Here is a 21210-nt window from a genome sequence, read left to right as displayed (position 1 = left end):
TGGGTCCCAACATGGACCTAAATTGACCCAGGAGTGGGGCATCAGCTTTCTTTCTCACCTAGCAGGTCCATACCTTATCAGTGAAATATTCCAGGACTTTTCCGCCAAAGAAGGCTTCAGCAAAGTCTTCTTCATCTTATACTAAAAATAACTGGATTTTAACCTAAGTGGTTGATTAAAATGCTGAGTCAGACAGTGATGTGTGTTCACCACCTGGTATGTATTGGCTCATATGCAATACTGTGTGCGATGCATACTCAGCCAACCACGGACATACCGAACTCTACTGACATCCATCCCACGTTTCCCCGCTGTTCAAGAGGATATCACTTCAAATATTTTGTGGAAATCCTTAAGTTATGGCACCTGCAGAATTCCCCAATATACTAGGGAGCCTAACCAAACTATGAAACACACCTAGTTTGATACAATTCTTCATCCATCTTGATGACTCAAATTCTCTATTTCATTCTAAAAATTTAAATAACCAGGTTTTGCTGGCTTTAAAATACTTGCAGATATGAAACAATATTAGGAAAAAGGATGAACTCTCAGCATCCTAAATATTAGGTTAAGTAAGATATTCACCATTCTGGTCAACTTAAATTAGGCAGTTTAGGGTATGGTACACTAATAACATAATTAAGGACATGCAGCAGAGTGATGAGAGGCATCTTTGTTTACTGGGAGATAGAGGCACAAAAATTATTTCATCATGGTGGGGCATGTGGCTACCTAAACATCTGTCAGTATCCTTTGGGGTATAATTATGGCCTCAAATGCAGAAAAGGTGTTTCCAAAACAGAAATTAAGGAACCGCCATCAAGTAGCAAAAATTAGGTCTGAGGGAGGCAATAAGGATGGAGTATTGCTGCAAAAACCCGAAATCCTCAGTCCTTTAAACAGAAACTCAGACCACGAATAAGGTTGAGGTTGCTTTTTAGCCCTGGAGGGCTTTCTACCGATCAGCTCAAGTGAAAGAGAAATACTGGCTTTCCAGGCGAGCTCCTCCAGCCCAGTGGTATTTGCACCTTACACCTGGACCCTTCTTTCACATGTCCACCTCCTTAAGGAGCCCTGTGAAAATGCAAGAACAATCATGAAAAAGTCCTCCAGCTGCAAATCAGCCACGTGGAGCTGCGGCAGCCGCGGCCCCACTTCCTGGTCCGCTTCCTGCCCGCCGGGGCGGGGGGCGCGGGCGGCCGGGGGTAGGGCTGTGGCCGCAGGGGCAGCGGAAGTTTGGGGACCTGGAGGCTTTAATACCTGAGCGGTGGGGCAAAGGCTAAGCAGCGGCCCTGGGGAAAGTGTAAGTTAGTTGCAAGGCAGCAGCGAACTGCTTCGGGGCCGGATCGCAGGGGCGGGTGCGGGGGAGGGAGCGGAGCGCGCCGGCGGGCGGGCGGCCGGGCGGGGCGGGGGCCGAGCCGGGGCGGGAGGCCGAGGGGAGTTCCGGATCTGCAGCCGGAGCGGGCGGGGGCGGGGGCGGGGGGCGGGGGCCGGGGGAGGGGAGGGGGGGAGCTGCGGCGGCGGCGGCGGCGGCGGCGGCGGCGCGCCCGGCTGGTGCCTCTCGCCGCCGGAGGAAGATGAGGCTGAAGCTCGGCTTCCTCCTGCGCAGCCTGCTGGCGGTGGGCAGCTTCCTGGGGCTGCTGGTCCTCTGGTCCTCGCTGTCCCCGCGGCCGGACGACCCGAGCCCGCTGAGCAGGCTGAGGGTGAGTGACCCGCCCGCCCCCGCCGGCCGCGGCGACTGCAACTTGGGCTGTTTGCGCGCGCGCGGGGCGGGCGGCGGGCGCGGCGTGGGCTCCGCAGGTGGTGCCGGCGCGGGCGGCCGGCCCGGCCCCCGAGCACCCCGGGCCCCGCTGCCCGCCGCCTCCCGCCCGTCTCCCCGGGCTCCGGCCGCGCTCCTCGCCGAGACCGCGGGGCGGGGGTTCGGGGCGGCCCCGGGTGCGGCCTGCGGCGCGGGCGGGCCCGAGGAGGCGACGTGCTGCCGCGGTCCCCGGGGCCCTCGCCCGCGCCGCTCGCCCGGAGCGGAGGGAGATGGCGCCCCGCCTCCACCCCGCCGCCGGCGCCGCCTCCCCCAGCTCGGGGCCGGGCCCCGCGCGCTCTGCGGCCGAGGCCTCGCGCTCCCTCCTGCGGCCCGGGCGGGGGGCCGGCGGCGAGGGGCGCCCGCCGCGCCTGGGGGAGACCCCTCCTCCTCGGGCCGCGCTGCCGGGGACGGGGAGCCGGGCCGCGGGGGGCGGCGCGGCCGGGGAGCTAACTTGCGCCGCCGCCGGCCGCCTGCTCCGCCGGGGCGCGAGGGCATCCGTTCCCGCCGCCCCCGGCTTCCGAGGGCCGGTCGGGCGCCTGCGAGCTGGTGGCCGCGGGCCGCCCGCCTGCGCCTGCGCCGTCCGGCAGGTACCGGCGGCCCCCGGCCAGGCCGCTGCCCCGCCCCGCGCCCCCCAGCCCGGGAGCCCGGGAGCCCGGCCGCTGCCCCCGCGGGGGGGGCGCGGGAGGTCCCTCTGCCCCGGGGCTGTGGCCGGGCACCGTTCGGTCGTAACGTGCCTTGTGCACATGCTGTTTGCATTGCATCTCTGGCATCTCCTTTATTACCTCGCCTGCTGGAAAGTTAGCATCAGGAAGTTCAGAGAGAAAGCAGCAAGAATGAGAATCCTAGGAGGCGATTTCCTCATCAGGTCCTGCCTGTCTGAGGGCGGCAGGTTTACATTTCGGTATTTGAGGTCTACCGCAGTGCAATCTCTAGGACTTGGGGGTAGAATCCCACCTAAGTCATCCAAGCAAATAATAGTAAAAAGTACCAAATTTTCCTTCTCACTGTGTGGGTTCCAGCCTCTCGGCCCTCATGGACTGATGGCGATCCCTTTATGATCGTGCTTGCAAAATGACTTACTGACAAAGGGCAGCTGAATAGTGCAGCGGTTTGAGAGTGTGTGTTTGAAGTTACCAGATGGCCTTTCCCAGAAAGCTAGAAGTGATAAAACCCCACTTTCTGGGAAAGGCATTGAGGAAAGATTGACAAAACTAGCCACAGAATGTCCTACAGTTCAGATAACAGGTCTTTGTAAGAGGTGGTGGAGCGTCCGCGGGAATGCCCATTTCTTTGGAAATATTTTATTAGTGCTGATACGCAGAAAGTACCAGCCACAATGCTAATCGTTCAGTAGCCATGGGAGGAGGGGATATCTTTTTTGGGTCCAACTGATTAGATAAGGTTTGTCCACGGATCCAGTGTGATTTTTGTCATTTGCCAAGGACAAAAGCCAGCCTTTTTTAAGACTTTGAAACTTAATTGGCCTTCTGTTAACTTTGCAATCAGATATTAACTAAGCAATTTAAGGTGTAGCTTATAAGTCATAAGAACATAAGGAAGGGACTGTCTTAAAATTAATAAAAACTAACGTAAGAGCTTCTCAGATACAGCACTAGAGGAACATGTCCTTAGGGAAGAGTCCGACACCTAAGTTTTCCTGCGCTCTTCTAGTTCTTTTACCGTGATTATAATTGCAGACACTTCCACACACTGTGAGACGCCTGCCTTCTTTAATGCTGATCCACATGTGAGCTTTTTAGATACCTGTAAATCCCTGTAAATGGCCTGAAATGGGCTACAACAAACAATCCAGTTTACCAAGTACAGGTTCTGCCTCCACGCTGGCAAGCTTGTACTCTGCACCCCTTTTTGTCCTGCACTTTCAATATTCCAGGCACTGAAAGTCTGTTGCAACCTGGTCCTTTTTTTTTTTTTTTTTTTAACCTAACTACTTCCTCCTTTAGATCTGCCCAGAGATGGAGGACACTACTGCCAAGCTCATTATCAATGGTCAAGACAGGAGAAACACATTTATCTCCTTCCCATCTCTGGGCCTCTTGCCATTTTCTCTGAGGGTGAATGATGTGAACAATGATCTTATTGTTCAAATCGTACCCTACTGTGTATGATTTGATTTATTCCACAAACATTTTTGAGTGCCTACTATGTGCTAGGGCTGGTTGAGAAAACACTCCTTGCTCCTAACCTCACGGATCTTGCAGTCTAGTGGAAAAACTCCACCAACACAATTCACGCAGACTTCACAAATGTATAAATAAAAATTGTGCCACCTGCTGTGAAGAAAAACCACAGGGGTCAAGAACACAGAGGAGCGGGGCTATAAAAGCTGTACCTGAAGCAGTGACTTAAGTTGAAATCTGGAGATTTGAAGAGTAGTAGTTGATCTGGGGTATAGGAGGGGGCACTCCTGAGAGGGAGGAGTATGTGCAAAGGTCCTGAGGGAGAAGGTAGCATGGTGAACTAAGGAACCGGGAGACCAGTATAGTTAGAACATGGGAAGTGAGAGATGAGGTAGGGGAGGAGGCCGAGGTAAGTATAGGTCTTGTAGACCATGCTGAAGGCTCTGTCTTCCGAGCAGTGAGAAGCCATCAAAGGATCTTTAAGTATTGGAGAGAGGTGATCAGATTCATATTTTGAAGAGCCCACTCTGGCTGCCTGCAGGAAGTATGAACTGGTTGAGAGCAGGAGCAGATAGTTCTGCTGGAGCTGAAATAGTTTAGGTGGGACATGATGTTACTTAGATAGGCAGGGTGACAGTGGAGTGGAGAAACTGGTTCAGGACTATTAAAGATGCAAAGGCACCAGGCCTAGATGACTGGATGTGGGAGCAAAGGAGAAAAACGTGTCAGCTGATTTAGGATGATAGATTATTCTGAGAAGACAAAAATTCATACATTCTTATGCTGTATGGTTATGGAAACACTTATTTTTTTAGGCTTTGTCCTCTGGCTGCATCATTTATTAAGACCATCTGTTTAGTACTTATAAAGTGCAGAAAGTTCCTTTAATTAAATCGACAGTAGTATCTTCCAGGCCACTTATCCCTGGTTTTAGCCCCAAGTGTTTAAAGCTGAGTCATAAGCGTCTGAAAATAAAGATTTGTAATGGAAATAATGAAAGATCTTCAGTGGTTCCAGCAAAGCTAATTCAGTACTGGCAAGAGGCTGCATGCAAACTGATGAATCTCTGTATGTGCAAATGTTACTTTAGTCAAACCACGAATGCCTCTAAGGTTCAGGGTACACAGAGCAGAACTAATTCAGGAGCCATTCCTTGGCAGAGAAGTGTAAGTGATAAGCCCGCTAAGGGCGGCTGAAGGAAATATGGCCTAAATGAGGACGGCTGAAACCCCTCCCCCCAGTTGGATCCCCTTGGGGAATACCAAGGAACACCTCAAATAAAAGTCCCAGCTCTAAAGGGCTCCCATCCTAGGTGAACAAAAAGATGAATACTTGCAAGGCTCAGGTTTCTTCCCTCTTAATCCAGTAGCAATAAAGACAACACTGCGCAGTCTAGGGATGTGTTTTGTTTATAGCCAAACAGTAGGTGGGGAAGGTTTAGAACAGCTATCCAGGGAGGGCACCGGCGGTTAAAAAAGAGTGAGAGCTGCCGGACAGCAGGTGAATTTGGTTACCCGGTGTGTGAGCAAGCCCAGCTGCATGGAAAAGATCGGTGGGGGCCACAGTTTGGTTTTGGGGTAAGCTGTCTTATCTTGGTTAACAGTAAACTGGAGACAGAGGGAGAGGGAAAATACTGCGTCATGAGTGAAAATCAGAATTCTGAGCTTGGGCTACTTGTCAACAGGATATTTATAGTTCTAACTTAGGAGTTGGTCAGCAAGATTTGAATGAATAGTGAATGTAGGAAAATGATTGTGATTATTCCGTTTCAACCTGGATCTTTGTCTTTGTTCATATTTTGAATTCTAATTTTCATTCCTGAAGAATGAATGTACCATCTAACATAAGTAGTTCAATTAAGAATTTTGACTTACTGGAATGAAATGGATGTAGCTTTAGGCTATGACAGGAATGACTGTGTGTGGTGGGAGGGTGGATGGGTAAGAAGGCAGCCTTTATATCAACCATGGATGGAATTTGTAAGAAGCAGATATATTTAATTGTAAGCATGGCAATCATTTACTCAACAAACACTTCAGCTATTTATTGAGTGTTCACTAGGTGCCAGCCACTGTGTGGGAACTGGGGGTGCTGTCCGGTACAGTGGAGGATGTGGATAGGTTGACACAGTAAGTCTAACAGCCACACGGTAGGTATTGTGTTTATAATAACAACAATTTTCTTTTGATATATAAAGTCAGGCCTTTTCACCGTGCCTCCCAACCTCCAGCCATCTCTTCACTCAAAATCATGTATTGAGGGCTTTCTACCTGCAAGGCACTGGACTGGCACTAGAGTTGCAGTGATGAGAGGGACACAGACACCCGGCTCCTCGCACATGTGACATAACCCGTGTGGTTGTGTAACAGTCATGCCAAGTGTTACCAGACCCCCGCACCAGGCCTTTCAGTCCCAGTGTTACAGAAGTGAACGCACCTCAGGAAGGCACGCAGGCAGAGTTTACTAGCAGTAGCTTGTACACAAGGGAAGCGGGTGCTGGGCTCCTGCAGGGGGCTGTGCACGGGGCTTACGAGGGCAGTTCAAAGGGTGAGGGGTTTGGGAGGAGAGGCGCCCACGGACTGTTCTGATGTTATCTGCGCCATTTGCTTTCTGGTGGCGCCGCTTCATGGTCAGCAGACGCTGAATCACATATTTTGGTCTGGGCCCCCTTTTTGATGTTTCTATAGGATAAGCCTAACACAAAAGAATTTTGTAAATTCTGCTTCCCTCGAGGTAATGATTTTAGTGAAAACAGACTGGTCACAAATTCTTGGGAGTGTTTGTTCTGGCTTAAGATTCGGCCAATTGATTGTTAGTCATATCACGGTTCATGGAAATTCATTGTTTTTGAAGACATTCTAGGAATTTTACGTTTTAACCTTGAAGCACTGGGGAGATTTAGTTTACGGTGGAGACCCCCTTGCCTTCCCCTATCCTGTTTCAAAAATATGTTCTTATGGGGCTGTACGGGGCAGTGTTCAGGGGCAAGTGTGAAGAGCGTGGCGCTGGGCTAGACCCGGAGTGTGAGAGGGGTCTGGGCAGGTGGGGTGCTGGGAAAGACATTCTAGGCTAAAGGAAGGTGGTAAGACCAGAAAGAAGCCTGGTTTTCCTGGTGAAAAGTGGTGAAATTTACGATTGAGAAAGTACATTTGTGCCACATTTTGAAAGGAATTAAATGGGAGGCTAAGGAATTGAGTTGGAGTTTTTCCCAGTGAGAGAAGCTTTTCGGAACCTTCTGAAGTGGAGTTGGAGTGGTGACATTCATTTGCTTACCAACTCTTGATTCACTACTTCACTCAAATATTTACTATTAAGTCCCACTGCTGCTCTAGGCACTGGAGGTACAGTAGAGCAGTAAATAATAAAAAATAGTAGTAGCCGTGACAGTAGACAGCAATGAATCCTCTGTGTCAGGTAAGCACTGTGCAAGGACTCTCTTGTTTGATTGTAACTGGGTCCCTGTAGTGCAAGCCCGGTGTAGCCCTCACCTTACAGAGCAGGCCCCCGAGTCACCCAGAGGTGACCTCTGCGCAGTCATCTAATTCATGAGGGGTAGGGCCAGATTTCATCTCAGGTGTTCCGACTTCCAGAGCTGTGCTCTGATGCCCTGCTGTGGATTTTAGGGTTTAACAGCATAAATGAGCCCACATGGGCCACCCTGAAAGTGGGGCAGTAGAGACAATAGGGGGATTTCAGATAGACGAGCCCTGAAGACAGTGCAGGATGAAGGAGAAGGGGGCAGAGGGGTGCCCGGGAGGGTCAGGGGTGGTGATGGCTGAGCTGAGGCCTGAAGAGAGTCGAAGCCTGTCCCCATTCTGAGGGAAGAGCCTTCCAGGCATTGAGACCAGGAAGCGCAAAGCCCCCACAGGCGGCGCGGGGCTGGCAGGCTTCAGAATGAGGGAGTCCGTGGAGTTTGGAGGGGTGCAGGGCTTATAAGCCCCCAGGTGTGAGCAGGACTCCGGGTCGGGCGATAGCTTTGATTGTAAGGCCATTTTCTGCGTTGCCCTAAATAAATAAAATGAGTAATACTGTTTTTTTGGCCACAGGTTTGCGGGCTGGGCACACAAATGGCACTTAGAGTGGGTGAGACCCAAGCCACGGTACTGAGCCCACTGCGCCCTGCGGGATCCCAGGGAATGGCGTGCGGTCCGCGGGGCAGGGCGCTGCCGGCTGACCCAGGAAGGGCGCACAGAGGGGCGGGCTGAGCAACAGTGGGTGCCGGCGTGGGAAGGGTGGCGGCGCGTCCCGAGCCTGCGCGGCTGCAGGGGTGGCCCCGGGAGGAGGAACAGAAGGAGGGCCCCGGAGAGAGTCGGAACCCTGAGAGGCCAAGTGCGGGGTGGCCGAGCTGGGCACGGGCCGCGCGGTGGGCGCAGCGCGGGCGGGATCTGACCCTGAGCTGAGAGGACGTGAGCGTGGGGTCCCGTGGGCGCGGGGCGGGAGGTTGCCCATGCCCCGGAGGGACCGGAACTCCAGGGAGTGGCTCTCAAGCGCCAGCAGGGTTCAGTCATCTGGAGGCTGCGTAAAGCACAGGGCACTCGGGCTCGTGCCCAAAATTTCTGATTCAGTAGGCCTGGGTGGGGCAGGGCATCTGCATCTCCAGCCAGGCGCCAGATGCTGCTCAGCTGGCCTGCGGAATGCTCTGTGAGAAGGGCCGGTCGAGGTGGAGGACGTGCAGATTTGGGGGCTGTAGAACAAAGCATCCATTTGGTTTGGGAAGATAGTATTTTACAGACAGACCCCAGCTCAGTCAAGCGAAGGTGTCTGCCAGGTGGATGGAGCTCAGGACAGGAATTGGTTCCCAGTGCGAAGCATGCAGATCATTGCTGGGACCGCATTGATAACTCAGGGACCAACCCGGGAGGTAACAGAACTGTGTGCGGATAGAAGAGAAAAACCTGGGTCGGAACAAGAAACATGGAAGATGCCTTCTTTTAGGTGCTGGGAGGGGCAGAGATGAAAGAACGCACAGGCAGAGCAGAATGCTTTAGAGTACATTGCCCTGGACAAAACTCAGGCACAGAGAACTTGTTCACAGGCAGGACTGTCTGCAGTTTTCAGTGCTGAGATATTTAAGCAAGAGCTGGTTAGGATTAAGGGTGCAGCAAGTGCCTGTGGACGTGTTTGTCAGCCTGCTGAGCTAACCCAGAGGTCTTGAGTCCAGAGACGGACCGGATGGCATCTTCACTGGCATCTCAATGTGGCAACCAGGAAAACAGGCTCAGATGAATAAAAAAAGTTCAGTTACCTTCGCTAGAGGAAAATACAAACAGAAGCGGAAGGGTTTTTTTTTTATCAGAACCGTAACTCTCAAAGAGGAACCTGATGCATTTGGGCTGTGTCCGTTCTGCCCCTGTCAGGTGTCTCTGCTTCCCCCGCCCCCTTCACCATGTGAGTGTGGACACACATGCACGGATATAATTTAAGCTGAACCACAGTCATGTAGCTGTGATATATACTATATATATATATATATACTATATACTCATGTTAAACTTTGGTTAGAATATATGTTAGACATTTTTCACAGTTTTAGTCTGAAATTCAGTAATTTATAAAGCTGTGACTAGAACATCCTAATATTTGAAGTCAGAAATTTTATCCTGAGAATATTAGACAGCTCTTAGTGTTTAATATGTTAATTTGGCTGATGTTTAATTAAAGGAGAAAACAATAGCACAACCTGTCAGTAATGTTAGTCCTTTGAAGTGTGAGGTCTGCCATTTAATTCCACTCCTGTCCTGTGTTCCTAAAAGCAAAGCTGAGATAACTTGAACTGCAGTTACCCAGGGCTCCGGTCTTTTTTGGAAAGGGAAAGATCAACTTTCCGTTGCTTCATTTGCTAAGAATCCTGAGTATTTCAAAATGAGAAATGTTCTCATTTCTGCTCCATTATAAATTCCCTTCTGGGCTCCCCAACCTTCACTGCATTTTTAAAGAATTGCTCCTGAGAAGCACTTAAACATGCCAACAGGGAAACCTGATTCAGTTCACTGAATATAAGAAATGGTACACTGGAACTTGAAGAAAAAAATAACTTTGTGTTTTCTAATTAGGTCTATACAGTGCTGCAAAGCTTGGTGTCCCAAATCTAGGAGGTACAATTAACTGCAGTGTTATATCAATACCAACTAGTCTGCTAGTAGGCTTCCCAGCAAAGCAATTGGAATTTGTTAATACCAAGAATGTTTTAAACTGGATGAATTAAAATTAAATCACATACTATTGGGAGCAATTCTGTATGAGAATAGAATAGATGACCTAATCATTTTTTAAAATCTTTAATCTTTTATTCAGTCCCTGGGTTTAAGAATACATTTGGGCCTCAAGAGAAATGATACTCCTGTCTTGAAAACCTACATGCTTAATGATTATCTGGCTTAAATATCATTTTAGCATTAGTAGTACTTATCTTTAAAAAGTATTTTGTAATATGCTTCAGTGCTTAATTATTGTGGCACTTACTGTGTAAGCTACATATTCCCCAGTAATGTGTACACCTTATGAAAGAATTGCTATTCATTAAAGAGTCAGTCTTAAATAGACATTAATTGAGAAACAGCCAAAAGTTTTTTTTCATTCTTATGAGATGGGTGTTCTAGCACTTCTATTGACTAAACTGTCGTAATTATCTTTTGACTTTTGATTTTCCTCTTCATAAAAACACCAAAAAAAAAAAAAAAGTGCTAAGATATTCTCTTTAACGTGAGCAAGGTTTGCAAATAGCTTTTACAACTGTGAATGTCCAACTCCCCAACTGGAACCCTTGAGTTAAGCTAACCCGTTGAGTCTGGAACCCTTGAGTTCAAGCTAACCCACTGAGTCTGGCTGTTGGAGTGAATCAGTGGCCTCAGGTTCTTAATGTAGTAGAAGAGACCCTTTTGAACAGTTTAACAGAATTTTAAGAATTAATGCTTGTTAAGAAGTGATATTGTAACATCAATGCCATATCTTTATGCTTCTGGGAGAATTTCTTTTGTGACAAGTTTTTAGAAAGGCTAAATAGGAAAAAAGAACAAGGTACAATTGTACATTATTAAAAAATAAAATCCCTAAATCATGATATTTCAAGTGTTCTAGACATTGTCAGCATTTACTATTGTCCTTTAAATAATTTTAGTGTGTGGAATTGAAAGTAAATATCATATACATTTTATTAACATCTATTATTGGAAAAAATAGTTGCCTTATAATCCTAGCAAAAAATAAAAGGTTCAGTATACTCGAGTCATGCGGGTTTCCTTTTACCAGAATATATGAAAGATATCAGATATGGAAAATCAAAAGGAGGAACATGATATGTAGATTCGATTTCTATTTAGATTTATAACTTATTAGTTGTATACACATTTCATAAATGACTCGGGAAAATCTATTGGATTAAATCAATTAGGATGTTTTCATTTGCTTGATTGTTTAATGCTGCTATGACAATATATAATTGTGATGGGAAATACTTATGTAGAAAAGTTTTCCATGCAATATGTTATATGGTACTGGAATTCTGTATCACTAACAGCCTATGTACTTATGAACTCAAAGTTCCACTTTTTACAGACATTTCAAAACTTGTCTTAGACATTTTCTAAAATATTTGGCTTATTAATATGGTTTAATTACACTTGCTTACTTGGGATAACTTAAATCCCCAACACCTTCCCACAGTATTTCTACTGGCAGTTTAATACTGCCATTCAGTTCTTTTTGGACAGTTTGATCATTATGCTTCTTAAAATTTAGCCAATCTGACAGAATTAGTCTTTTGATTGCTAATACAGCAAGGTTTTCCGAGCAAGTCTTAGTAATTGTTACCTTTACCATCTACTTTCAGAGTTTTACTTTTTTTTGGAAAGAAAGCATTTAAAACCTGTTCAAAAGTCTGCTAACTCTTGCCAGGGTCATTTAAAATGAATAAAAAATCCATTAGGTTTTTGGCAAATAAGTCTCAATTATGGTACAGAATGAATGAGTACAGAGTGCTTTTTAGTGTAATGGAATGGAAACGGATAAAATCTTATTACTTTACACATGCAGATTTTTCAACTATGGCATAGTGTTTAGTTTTTTGACCTAAAAGATCACTGTCAAGATTGGAAATTTTGATCACTAAGGTATATAATTACATTTTAACATTTAAGCCAAGGCCTGGTGGAATGGGGGAAATACAGGCATGCACCTTCATTCACTGCAGCTCTCTGCATGATTTGAAATCCACTATTTGTAAAAGAAGGTTGGAGGGAGTGTTTCCATCGTGGTGGTCAATTAAAATAAGTTTGCTTGTAGTCCGAGGAGATCCTAGTGGGAGGTAAAGAGCCAGAATAGTTTTAGCATATAGTTTTGTAAAATTATCTAAAAAGGTGCTAAAAGAGGGTGATTTCCAAGTACCTGGTTATTTTAAAGAAATATATTTTCAGTATGAGATTAAAATAGCTCTTCATCTTCTCTTCCTAGTTAGCATGTAGACTGTAAACCATGGCGCGTGGAACTTACATTGAAAAGTAAGTGTGGAGTACAACGCACAGTTGTTGGCTTCAAAACTATTGAAGGGCGATATGAAACCTGCAGAGACAGTAAGTGGCCCCCAGATGCCACGCCTTTCCCCAGGCCCTGCTCGTTTCTTAGCTTGACAGAAGAACCCGGGGCGTCACAGGGAGTAAGGGCCACTAATACTACATGGGTGTCCCCGGATTAGTTTTCCCACGTCCTCTTGGAAATCTGAGGAAGGTTTCAGTGAACGCTGCGTCGTCTTACTTGCCGTGAATTACTGCGGCGGGAGGGGCACCAGGCTCTCCTGTCCCAGGGCCTGCACCTGTCACTGAGCCAAGGGAATCGCAGTCAGAGAGTCCAGTAAGCGGTTTCACAGTGGGAGAATCACGTTTCCTAAGCGGTAGTTATCATCCTTGCCCTCTGCTTAAGCAACTGGTAACACTAAGAGAAAAGTAAACGCACAAATCTCTGTTGTATGTTGGCAAGAATCACTTCCTGAAGATAAAAGTGAATGGTTTGAACCCAGTGTTCTGATTTGCATCTACTTGTTTAGCTTAAATGGCAGGTCTTTGTGTTTAAAACAAACATGTCTGTTGTAATGATTTATGACCTGAAGGGCTGAGAAAATGGCAGAAAGAGTAGTTAAAAGGAAATTATTGTGACAGTTAAGTAACAGATTTTTATTATTATAGAGAATCAGAAACTGAAGGTAATAGCCTAGATAATACATATATTCACTATTTTTGTTTTCTAATGAATTCCTACTTTCCTCCTGTTTCTTCAGTTCTTCATGAAATAGCTGTAATCCATGTGTTATTTTTTCTCCCTTGGGGCAGAGGATTCCTTTCTCTGGTTGTGAGACACTAGCTGAGGGTTGGTCCGTTCATTGGGTTGCAGTGGGTGCTCAGTGTGAGAGTGATTCCTTCAAGGTCAAACATGTCAGTGATTTTGTTGGCCAAGGTAGCTAGAAAAACAGGCCTGCCCTTTGGGCGCACAGCATGCTGCCTCCGAGCCATGAGGCGAGCAGCTTGCTCATAATTTTCTAACACAGGCGGAGGTTGCATTTTCTGAATATGCCCGATTCTTCTTAATTACAGATAACTGAACCTTCACAGTCTTTTCTGTCGTGCCCATACTGCTTGTGATGAGTCAGTACTTGGGATAAAATAAAACCTCATTTCTAAAATTAAAGATAATGAACCTTTTTGTCTAACTTTCAGCTTTTTCTGTGATCTGTGCACCCCACCCCCACCCCCTGCCAACAGTGCTCGCCTCACTCACTGTTTTAGCAAAATGCCCTCAGAAGCTGTTGCATCCTGTGAAATACTGACTAGGAACGGAAGGAAGATTAGAGATTGGGTCTTACAGGGGGTCCTTGCCACCAAAGGACCGCAGGTTTTCTTGGTTGGCTTAATTTGAAATTGCCTCATATATGCAGTGATAAGAGTTGAATCAAATTTAAATTACTAAGTGGAACATTTTCCTGATAACATTTTTTTTGGGGAAAGAAAGCCAAACAAATAGATTCAGAACAGTGCTGTTGATATTTGAAATGTTAATCTTCTGAAAATTAAAGTTTCGATCTATTTCTCTCCATTCCTACCACTTCTCATCAGGTGATTAGAAGCATCAGTCCACTTGTCAGAGTTTTTTATTAAAAGTTCAGAAAATATACAGTGCCTTATTGTCAGGCTTCCGCTTTATTCATGTGCCTCCCATTTAGATACGTATTTGGATTTTTCATCTCCCAAATCCTCTGGCCAGAACTGATGCTCAGAGCTGCCTTTACTCGAGGTGCTGGGAGTGTGTATGGAAGAGTGTATCTGTTGTAGCTGACTGCGCCCCAAAGGAAAGCCACCCGCAGAACAAGGAGAACCACCCTGCGACTGGGTCACGGTGGAGTAAAATGCGTGAGAAGTTTCTGCCTCTCAGCCTGCCCGTTGGTGTTTGGAAATGGGTTGGCTGACCTCTCTTCAGGCTCTGCGGAAGCACGCAGCAGGGCGCATGTGCCCGTCAGGTGTGCTAAAGGCATGGATGCTGAGCTAGGTGGGACCTGGAATCTTGCAGGGGCAGTAGGTGCCTGACTTACTGCTGAGACTGAAGATCGATAAACTCAAAAAGGAAAGCAGACAAGTTAATGGGTAGGGAAGCCAGTGTAGTGCAGGATTAGGATTACTGCAGTTACTGTGCTGAGAGAACTCCTTGGTCTTCCAAGAATACAGGTACCCATTGCTATGATTTTATAATGCTGCTTAACCGCTTCGTCTCCCAGGCAGTGTAATGAATTAAATATACTGGATATCTAGCAGAAGCTACACCTCAGAAATACTAAATCTAGTTTCGTACTGTAGAGCTTGTTACCAGGAAGTCGTGGAGGCCAAGTCTGCGTGCTGGAGCATGTTTTACTCCCTTGTGTGAGCCTGGAGCCTCCCCATCTCCTGCTTTTGCTGCTGTTATGTGAACTCTTAACACTTTCTGTCAAGTGTATGGGGGCTGGAGGGTGTTCCTGGCCTGGGGTGAAACTGGTGAAACTGAAATAAGTCAAGGGAAAGGGTAGATTGGGAGAAACCACTTTTATAGCTCATAGCTTGCTTGAAGTTGCTGTCCAGGCCTGGCCCCATCCGTCTCCCCAGGCCACAGCTTCCCCTCTGCCCCCACAGGCCCTCTACTTCCCACCTGCCCTTTCTGGGAGGAATTCCGTGGGTGGTCCTAGGTGACTGGCAGACACCAGACCAGTTATGTACCAGGAATGGAGGGGAGGAGAGAATGGCTGTTTTCCTCCACCTCTTACCCCAGATCTGGAGGCTCTGCAGCAGTAAACACCTATTGATAATGTAAATGCACTAAGGCCAGGTGGGAGGTTCTGGAAATTCGGAAATTTACCCCATATATGTCAGCTGTGTGCCAGTCAAGTAAGAGGCGTAACCTCCTTTGAGGTTGGAGGGATTCAGTAATCTCAGGGTTTGGAAATAACCCGGTATTTCCCTGGTGTCTTCTTGTCACTGTCTCACAGAGATTAGGGAAGGTACATTCATGTTGAACGTGTATTCCTTTCTAGAGGTTGAGGGAAGGCAGGGAGTTTGAGCTTTTAGGTGTCGGAGGAGGGGAAAGGGTGGTCCATCGGACAGGAGGAGCCCTGGACGGTGCAGGTCAGGCTTTAGGGGTCGTGTTGGGGGTGGGGTGTAGGGAGGATGAGGGGATTCAAACCACATACATGTTTTTCTGCTAAAAAATAATCAGGTCGATAACTGTGAATACTAATCTCTAGGAATACTGAATATCCTGGGATTGTGGTGTTTAATTTACCTGACTGTAGTATGTAGATCCCCCAGGACAAGCTGCTGGATTAAGGATGGGAGCTGATGTCATTGTATGGTGAAGGTACACGTGGCCTCTGACGAGGGTTGAAATCCTGGTGTAAACACTGTTGATTGATGGCTTTGGTGAGCTTGGCCTAATGAACATCCTTTTCTTCATCTGTAAAATAGACAAAGACTACTCTAGAGCCCTGGCCTGTGCCTCCATTAGGTTAAGGTCACCAGAGGGGTTAACTTGCCATTTCACACGTGATGTTTTTCCCTTCCTTCTTGGGTGAGCATAATAATTTGTACATAGCATAGGTTCACAGGCACTTTAAAGAATGAAAATACTTAAATTATGCAAATTTGTTATGAATTCCTTACTTTGAATTATAAGCGAAAAGGGGCTGAGTCTTGCCTTTCCTCCTCCACATTTAGACCTTTGCCTTAAAAGTTACATCCGTCAGTGAACCAGTGTTCTGAAATGAGAAAGAGGAAAATGTTATTGTTAAGATGACCTACCAGTTATTAAGGTGACATTACTAGAGCTGCATAAAGGAACATTATTCAGTTGCCCAGAAGACATCCTTGCCTTGGCTGCAGGGGGATCTCCTTGTTTGGGAATTTTGAGTTTGATGGGCATCCTTCCTCCCACCTCCATACATTATGATTTTCTGTATTTCAGCTGTGCTTTAGCAGAGATATTCCCTTTTTACGCACGAAAAGCCCTATTTTTTTTTCTTTATTTTCAAATTGGGGCTGCTCATCTCTGTTTTTTCACTAGTGTCGCTCACAGAACAGTTTCCGGGTTCTCTCTGTGGAGTCTCCCTACTTGGGAAAGGCTGTCTGGAGAGACAGCAGAATCACTCAACAATGAGAGACGCCCTCACTGCCGTGGCACTAGAATGGGGCTCGTGGTGCCACTTTCGCACGTACAGTTGAGTTCTTGAATGGTCATTCTCATCTTGAAAGGCAGCAAATTAAATCGTAGGGAAAGCACCTAGAATGCGCCTGCATGGGTCCCATGGCAAGGTACCTCGCCACATCTTAAGCCCCATCCTGGTCTTGGTTCTCTGTCCCTGTCTGTGCTGGGAGAGTCCTCACGCATGGACGCAGGTCATTGGACCAGATACCTAAGCCGGATCAATTACATTCTTGCTCCTGGGATTTTTGGGTCACATGGCATTGTCCTAGAGGTGGTCTGCAGGCACGACACCCCAGGGTCAACTCCTGAGCATCAGAGTCACATACGCGGCAGTTAATGGGGGAGGAAAGCCTAAAAGGCTTGCAGGGAAGCCAGTCATGGAGAAAAGAATGAAATAGACTTTGTTTCCAGGGGCAGACGTGAGAGATGTTATGGAGATTGACAGACTGACAGAAAGATCTTTCTGCCTGAGGACCTTCGAGTTTCCACGAGACCTACAGTTTCTTCCTGTAAATGAGGTTCTGTGGCATCTCCTGAATCCTTACAGGAACTGCCATTTACTTCAGTGGGTTTCTGTAACGTGTACACAAATCATGTGAGGGTAACAGACCCCCATACAGAAGTAACATCCTGCCGTGACCTAAAGGAAGTACCACCTGGGGATTCCCTATGTAAGCCAGTGAGGAAGACGCTCAAATCACAGACAGGAGCCCCTTCTGTCTCTGTCTACTTCTGTCTTCTCTGTCCCCCGACTTCAAATTTGGTTTTGAGGCGTGGCAGTCAAGGAAGATGGAGAGTGTTTTTGTACAAGAGTAAAATTTTTCTGTAATTTAACCTGCCTGCCTTTCTGTTGATTTTTTTTGACAATGAAGAATCATTAACTGTGATTTATAGGATGACTCCATGTATAATATGAAATTTGTAGAAATGTCTGTGTAAATGAATGATAATCCAGAAGACAGCAAAATAGAGAAAAGGAAGCACAAACCTTCCAAATTGTTGACATTTAATTTATTGCTAATAAATAGTGCATTTGCCTTAACCAAAATCCCAAAACTTTAATTATTTTTTTTCTGGTTAAAAAATACCATTTTAACTCAATTTCTAAACAACAACATGAATTTGAGTAGGAAATCTGTTATTTAGTAAGTATCTGAGTGGCTTATAAAATAGGTGATTGTACCAAAAACTATAGACTACAAAGTTTTAAAAAAGAGGCTAAACATATTCACTTGTTAACAATGCTAATAATTTATTACTGTATTTACTGTGAGTTTGGAGTTAATATAAATTTTATTCGTGTGCTATGTAGTTATAGAATTGTATGGTGAAAGCAATTAGACTTAGTTTACAATTTCCTAGTTGTAACAGGATTTAAGGTCTTTTTGATAGTCTAGGGACCAATTAAGTACTTCTTTAATGGTTCAACTAATTGCTTTATGACTTTATTATTTATTCTGTATTCACTTAGGATACAGAATGTTAAAAACATTAAGAGATAATAGAAAGTTAAGGAGACTAATGATGTACACTAATTGGCATTCTTGTGAGATGTAACATGTTAATACATAGTATTTATAGAGGCATGTTTTGTACATGCTGGGGGTTGTTTAAAGAGAGGACTTACGTTTAAAGTAGGCAAGTTATCAACTTGGAAAAGTCTGTCTTACTGCCCAAGGGTTAGTTAGGATATACCGTATTGCAACTTTAAAAAAAAATGTTTGGAAAATCGTTGGGGAATTCTCTTACTGACAATCACAGCAATGTTCTGTGTCTCTGAGCGTAAATGAAATAACTCATTATGTTCAGAAACAAGGCGGAGGTGATGTTTGCTGATAGTAAAGGGAAGTTAATACCAGGTTTTCGATCTAAGCGCTTTTCCTGGAGGTGGTGTCATGTGAGTCTTTGATTAGGATTTTATCTTACAGGATATAAATATAATCTGGCTTTTAGCCACAGCAGCATCCAGACTGAACCTGAGAGCATCCTGTCCATCTTTTGGTGCTACTGAAGGGATCAGTGGAAGGTTTTGTGAACGCGTGAACTTCTGGCTTTGATTCCTTCGCTGAATTTCAGCCTATGTTCAATGGCCGAGTGGCAGACCTTAATTTTCAGTGCCAGTTTAATAATAAAAACCCAATTAGTCATTCGATTTGGTTTCACATGCACACAAAATACTTATAAAGCCATTTCTTTCCTTTAGTTTCAAGACCAAAATGCAAAGTCTGCTTTTGTATTTGAAATCGAGTGTTGGGCTTGGTGAAGTGTCATTAGCCAGACCTCTTACACCTTGATTATTTTTACATGTTCAACCTCTTCTCTAAGTATTTGTGACTAAATTTAGTTATTTCTTAAAGAGTACTGAAATGTTCTGTAAAATGGGGAAGACAGTCTTCTAGAAACGGAAGGGCCTCTGAGTGGCTGGCTCTGGTTCTAGGCCAACGTGGAGTGAGTTTTTTATTTGGATCAGCCCTCTGGATCTTTCTAGAAAACCTTCCCTTTCAGGCTGACATTGGCTCTCCACCCTTTCTGGAATAAATCTGGTAGTCTTCCGGAAAAGCTCCTGTGGATCCTTCTGCAAAGGAACAGAAGTGGCGTGAAACGCCTGCACCCTGTCCTGGAGCAGCTCTCAGGGTCGGAGGTGACCCAGAAACACACTTCCTGCCTAGGAGCACTGGACCCCGAAGACGAGCAGTTTCTCAGCGTAGGGGTGGCGTAGACCTTAGGCTGGCGGACTCCGGACAGTCTGTACCTACTGTTAAGAGCGCCTGCCCATCCATGCTGACCGTGGGCGCCGGCTCTCTCACGCGGCTGTGACGGGTGGCAGCCTGTGCCCAGTGTGCTCTGACGCATAGTCTCTGAGACAGGAGACAGACTCTAGGTCTGGCATAGACTCGAAAGAAGCTTTCAAAAATGTCATGTGGGATTTAATGATGAGGAAAAACAATACACATCACTGTGTGGCTTTGGCTGACATTTTAATTTAAAGCTGGAAACTAAAATGTGCCTCTTGTTATACAGTAAAAGTGTGGCTGCCTTCAAGTTAATATGGAAGTACTAGTAACACCAACTGCTTCCTTGACTTGTTTCCAGGCAGGAATGAGACACCTGGAGTTATGTGATAATTCCCTAGTTAATAGGAAAAAAATGAACTCTTGGACACTGCATTACATTAAATTATATACAACTACACTATAGTTCCCTGGTCCATATTTTAATAATGGAGAGAGACTGAAGTTGGAAGTCATTTGTTTAAAATGGAAGCATTTTATTTGCTCCATTAGACCTTCTGAAAAGAACGTGGAATCGGGAGCAGGGATGGGCACTATTAGCTGGTAATATGAAGATTGTTTGCTTGGTTGTCATGAAAACAAATTAGTTTGGCAGTTTTGATGCAATAGTGTGATAATGGCCCAGCCTCAGAGTGCATTTGGACTTTGCTTTGCTTTTAAACAGTTATCTTCATTCCTATTGCTAAGTATCAGATTGATGCGTATCAAAGTTAGGCTCTTTGCCCAGATGCCCAGAGGTACACTTGAGGGATGTATGTGTTTCAGAGAAGGTGAAAGGTTTAGATCCTCTTTTTTTCCCCTTTTTTTTGCAGGAAACAGAAGGAATTATATCATTGGGGAATTCAAGATACAGGTTGTAGGGGCCTAATTCTATGAATACCTTCTTTTGGCAAGCTCTGGAAAGTAACCCCAAAGTTTCAGACTCTTACCATTGAAATTATATTCCTGTCTAAGCAAAATAGTACTGCTATGCAGGATTTCTGTAATCTAAGCTCTTACAAATTTATATTGCACCTGGAGCTGATTACATGTTCTCTTAGAACAGTAAGGAAATTTCATGTATATCAGGGAAAAGAAATGATGCAGAAGGCTTTGATAAACCTTGGGACAGACTTTCAGGAGAAAAGTAATGCATATCCTAATTAATTTGGAAACGTGAAAAAGACTTTTCTTTCTCAAATCTTACCCTGTAAAGGGATGAAAAATGGTTGTACAACTTGTCAGAGATTCCTACTTTGTTTTGAGCCTAGAGTCTGTAGTGCCTAATGTTGGTGATTATGTAAGAAAAGACACAGTTAGTTTACTCTGTTCTGGGAATTGTACACGTGGCTGCAGGAGCATGAGTGTGCTCTCAAGAAGCGCCATCTCAGCCAGTCACCCTCACCAGGGTCAGCCCAGACCCCGGCTCTGGTGGAGAGGCTGGGGTTCAGCGCAGACCCCAGCTCTGGTGGAGAGGCCGGGCCCGCGTGAAGTGTGGAGGGCCCAGCTGAGGAAGGTGGCTGGGCCTCGGGGCGGGAAGTTCTGGGCTGGAGCCCCACCCACCCCCTCGCTCCTAGGGAATGGGCCTCCTTTCAGAGCCTTCCCTCCTGGCACGTGAAATGGGATGGTAGCCCTCATGGGGGTGCGGGGCCGGTGGGGGGGATCAGATGCAGCCAGTTGCCTGTTTTCCCCATTCAGCTGCGGCTCCCTCACCCTGCAGCCTCCGCGATGGGGGTCCTGGGAGGAGGAAGCAGGTGCGGTGGGGGGAGCAGAGGCCCAGGACTGCTGG

At 46.2% G+C, this 21210-nt stretch overlaps 2 protein-coding genes across 6 annotated transcripts in view; one reads left to right on the top strand and one right to left on the bottom strand.

The window, feature by feature from the left end:
* Positions 1-661: 661 nt before the first annotated feature.
* On the bottom strand, positions 662-17048 carry LOC140848569 (uncharacterized). The gene is made up of 3 exons (XM_073232813.1): positions 2790-17048; positions 2584-2677; positions 662-1077 (listed from the first exon to the last, which is right to left on the bottom strand). Exon 1 carries the CDS (start codon positions 8640-8642, stop codon positions 7635-7637), a length of 1008 nt encoding a protein of 335 aa, XP_073088914.1. The 5' UTR covers positions 8643-17048; the 3' UTR covers positions 662-1077; positions 2584-2677; positions 2790-7634.
* GALNT7 (polypeptide N-acetylgalactosaminyltransferase 7) overlaps positions 1076-21210 on the top strand; it is a 99835-nt gene continuing 79700 nt past the window's right edge. For 3 of the 5 annotated variants that reach the window (XM_073232811.1, XM_073232812.1, XM_073232807.1), the window contains exon 1: positions 1486-1706. In XM_073232811.1, coding sequence (XP_073088912.1) covers positions 1581-1706 — 126 coding nt within the window. In that variant the 5' untranslated portion in view covers positions 1486-1580. Of the gene's footprint in view, positions 1307-1485; positions 1707-21210 lie in introns of those variants that run through there. The other 2 variants (XM_073232810.1, XM_073232808.1) reach the window with 2 other exon arrangements.

This window comes from Manis javanica, chromosome 3, assembly GCF_040802235.1.
Source record: "Manis javanica isolate MJ-LG chromosome 3, MJ_LKY, whole genome shotgun sequence".
Taxonomy (NCBI): Eukaryota; Metazoa; Chordata; class Mammalia; order Pholidota; family Manidae; genus Manis; species Manis javanica.
The sequence above is the reverse complement of the archived record's forward strand: the minus strand, read 5'-3'. Positions and strand labels throughout refer to the sequence as shown.

Coding starts and splice junctions, on each gene's coding strand:
- LOC140848569 (XM_073232813.1), bottom strand. CDS start 8,642: ATGCTTTGTTCTACAGCCCCCAAATCTGCACGTCCTCCACCTCGACCG.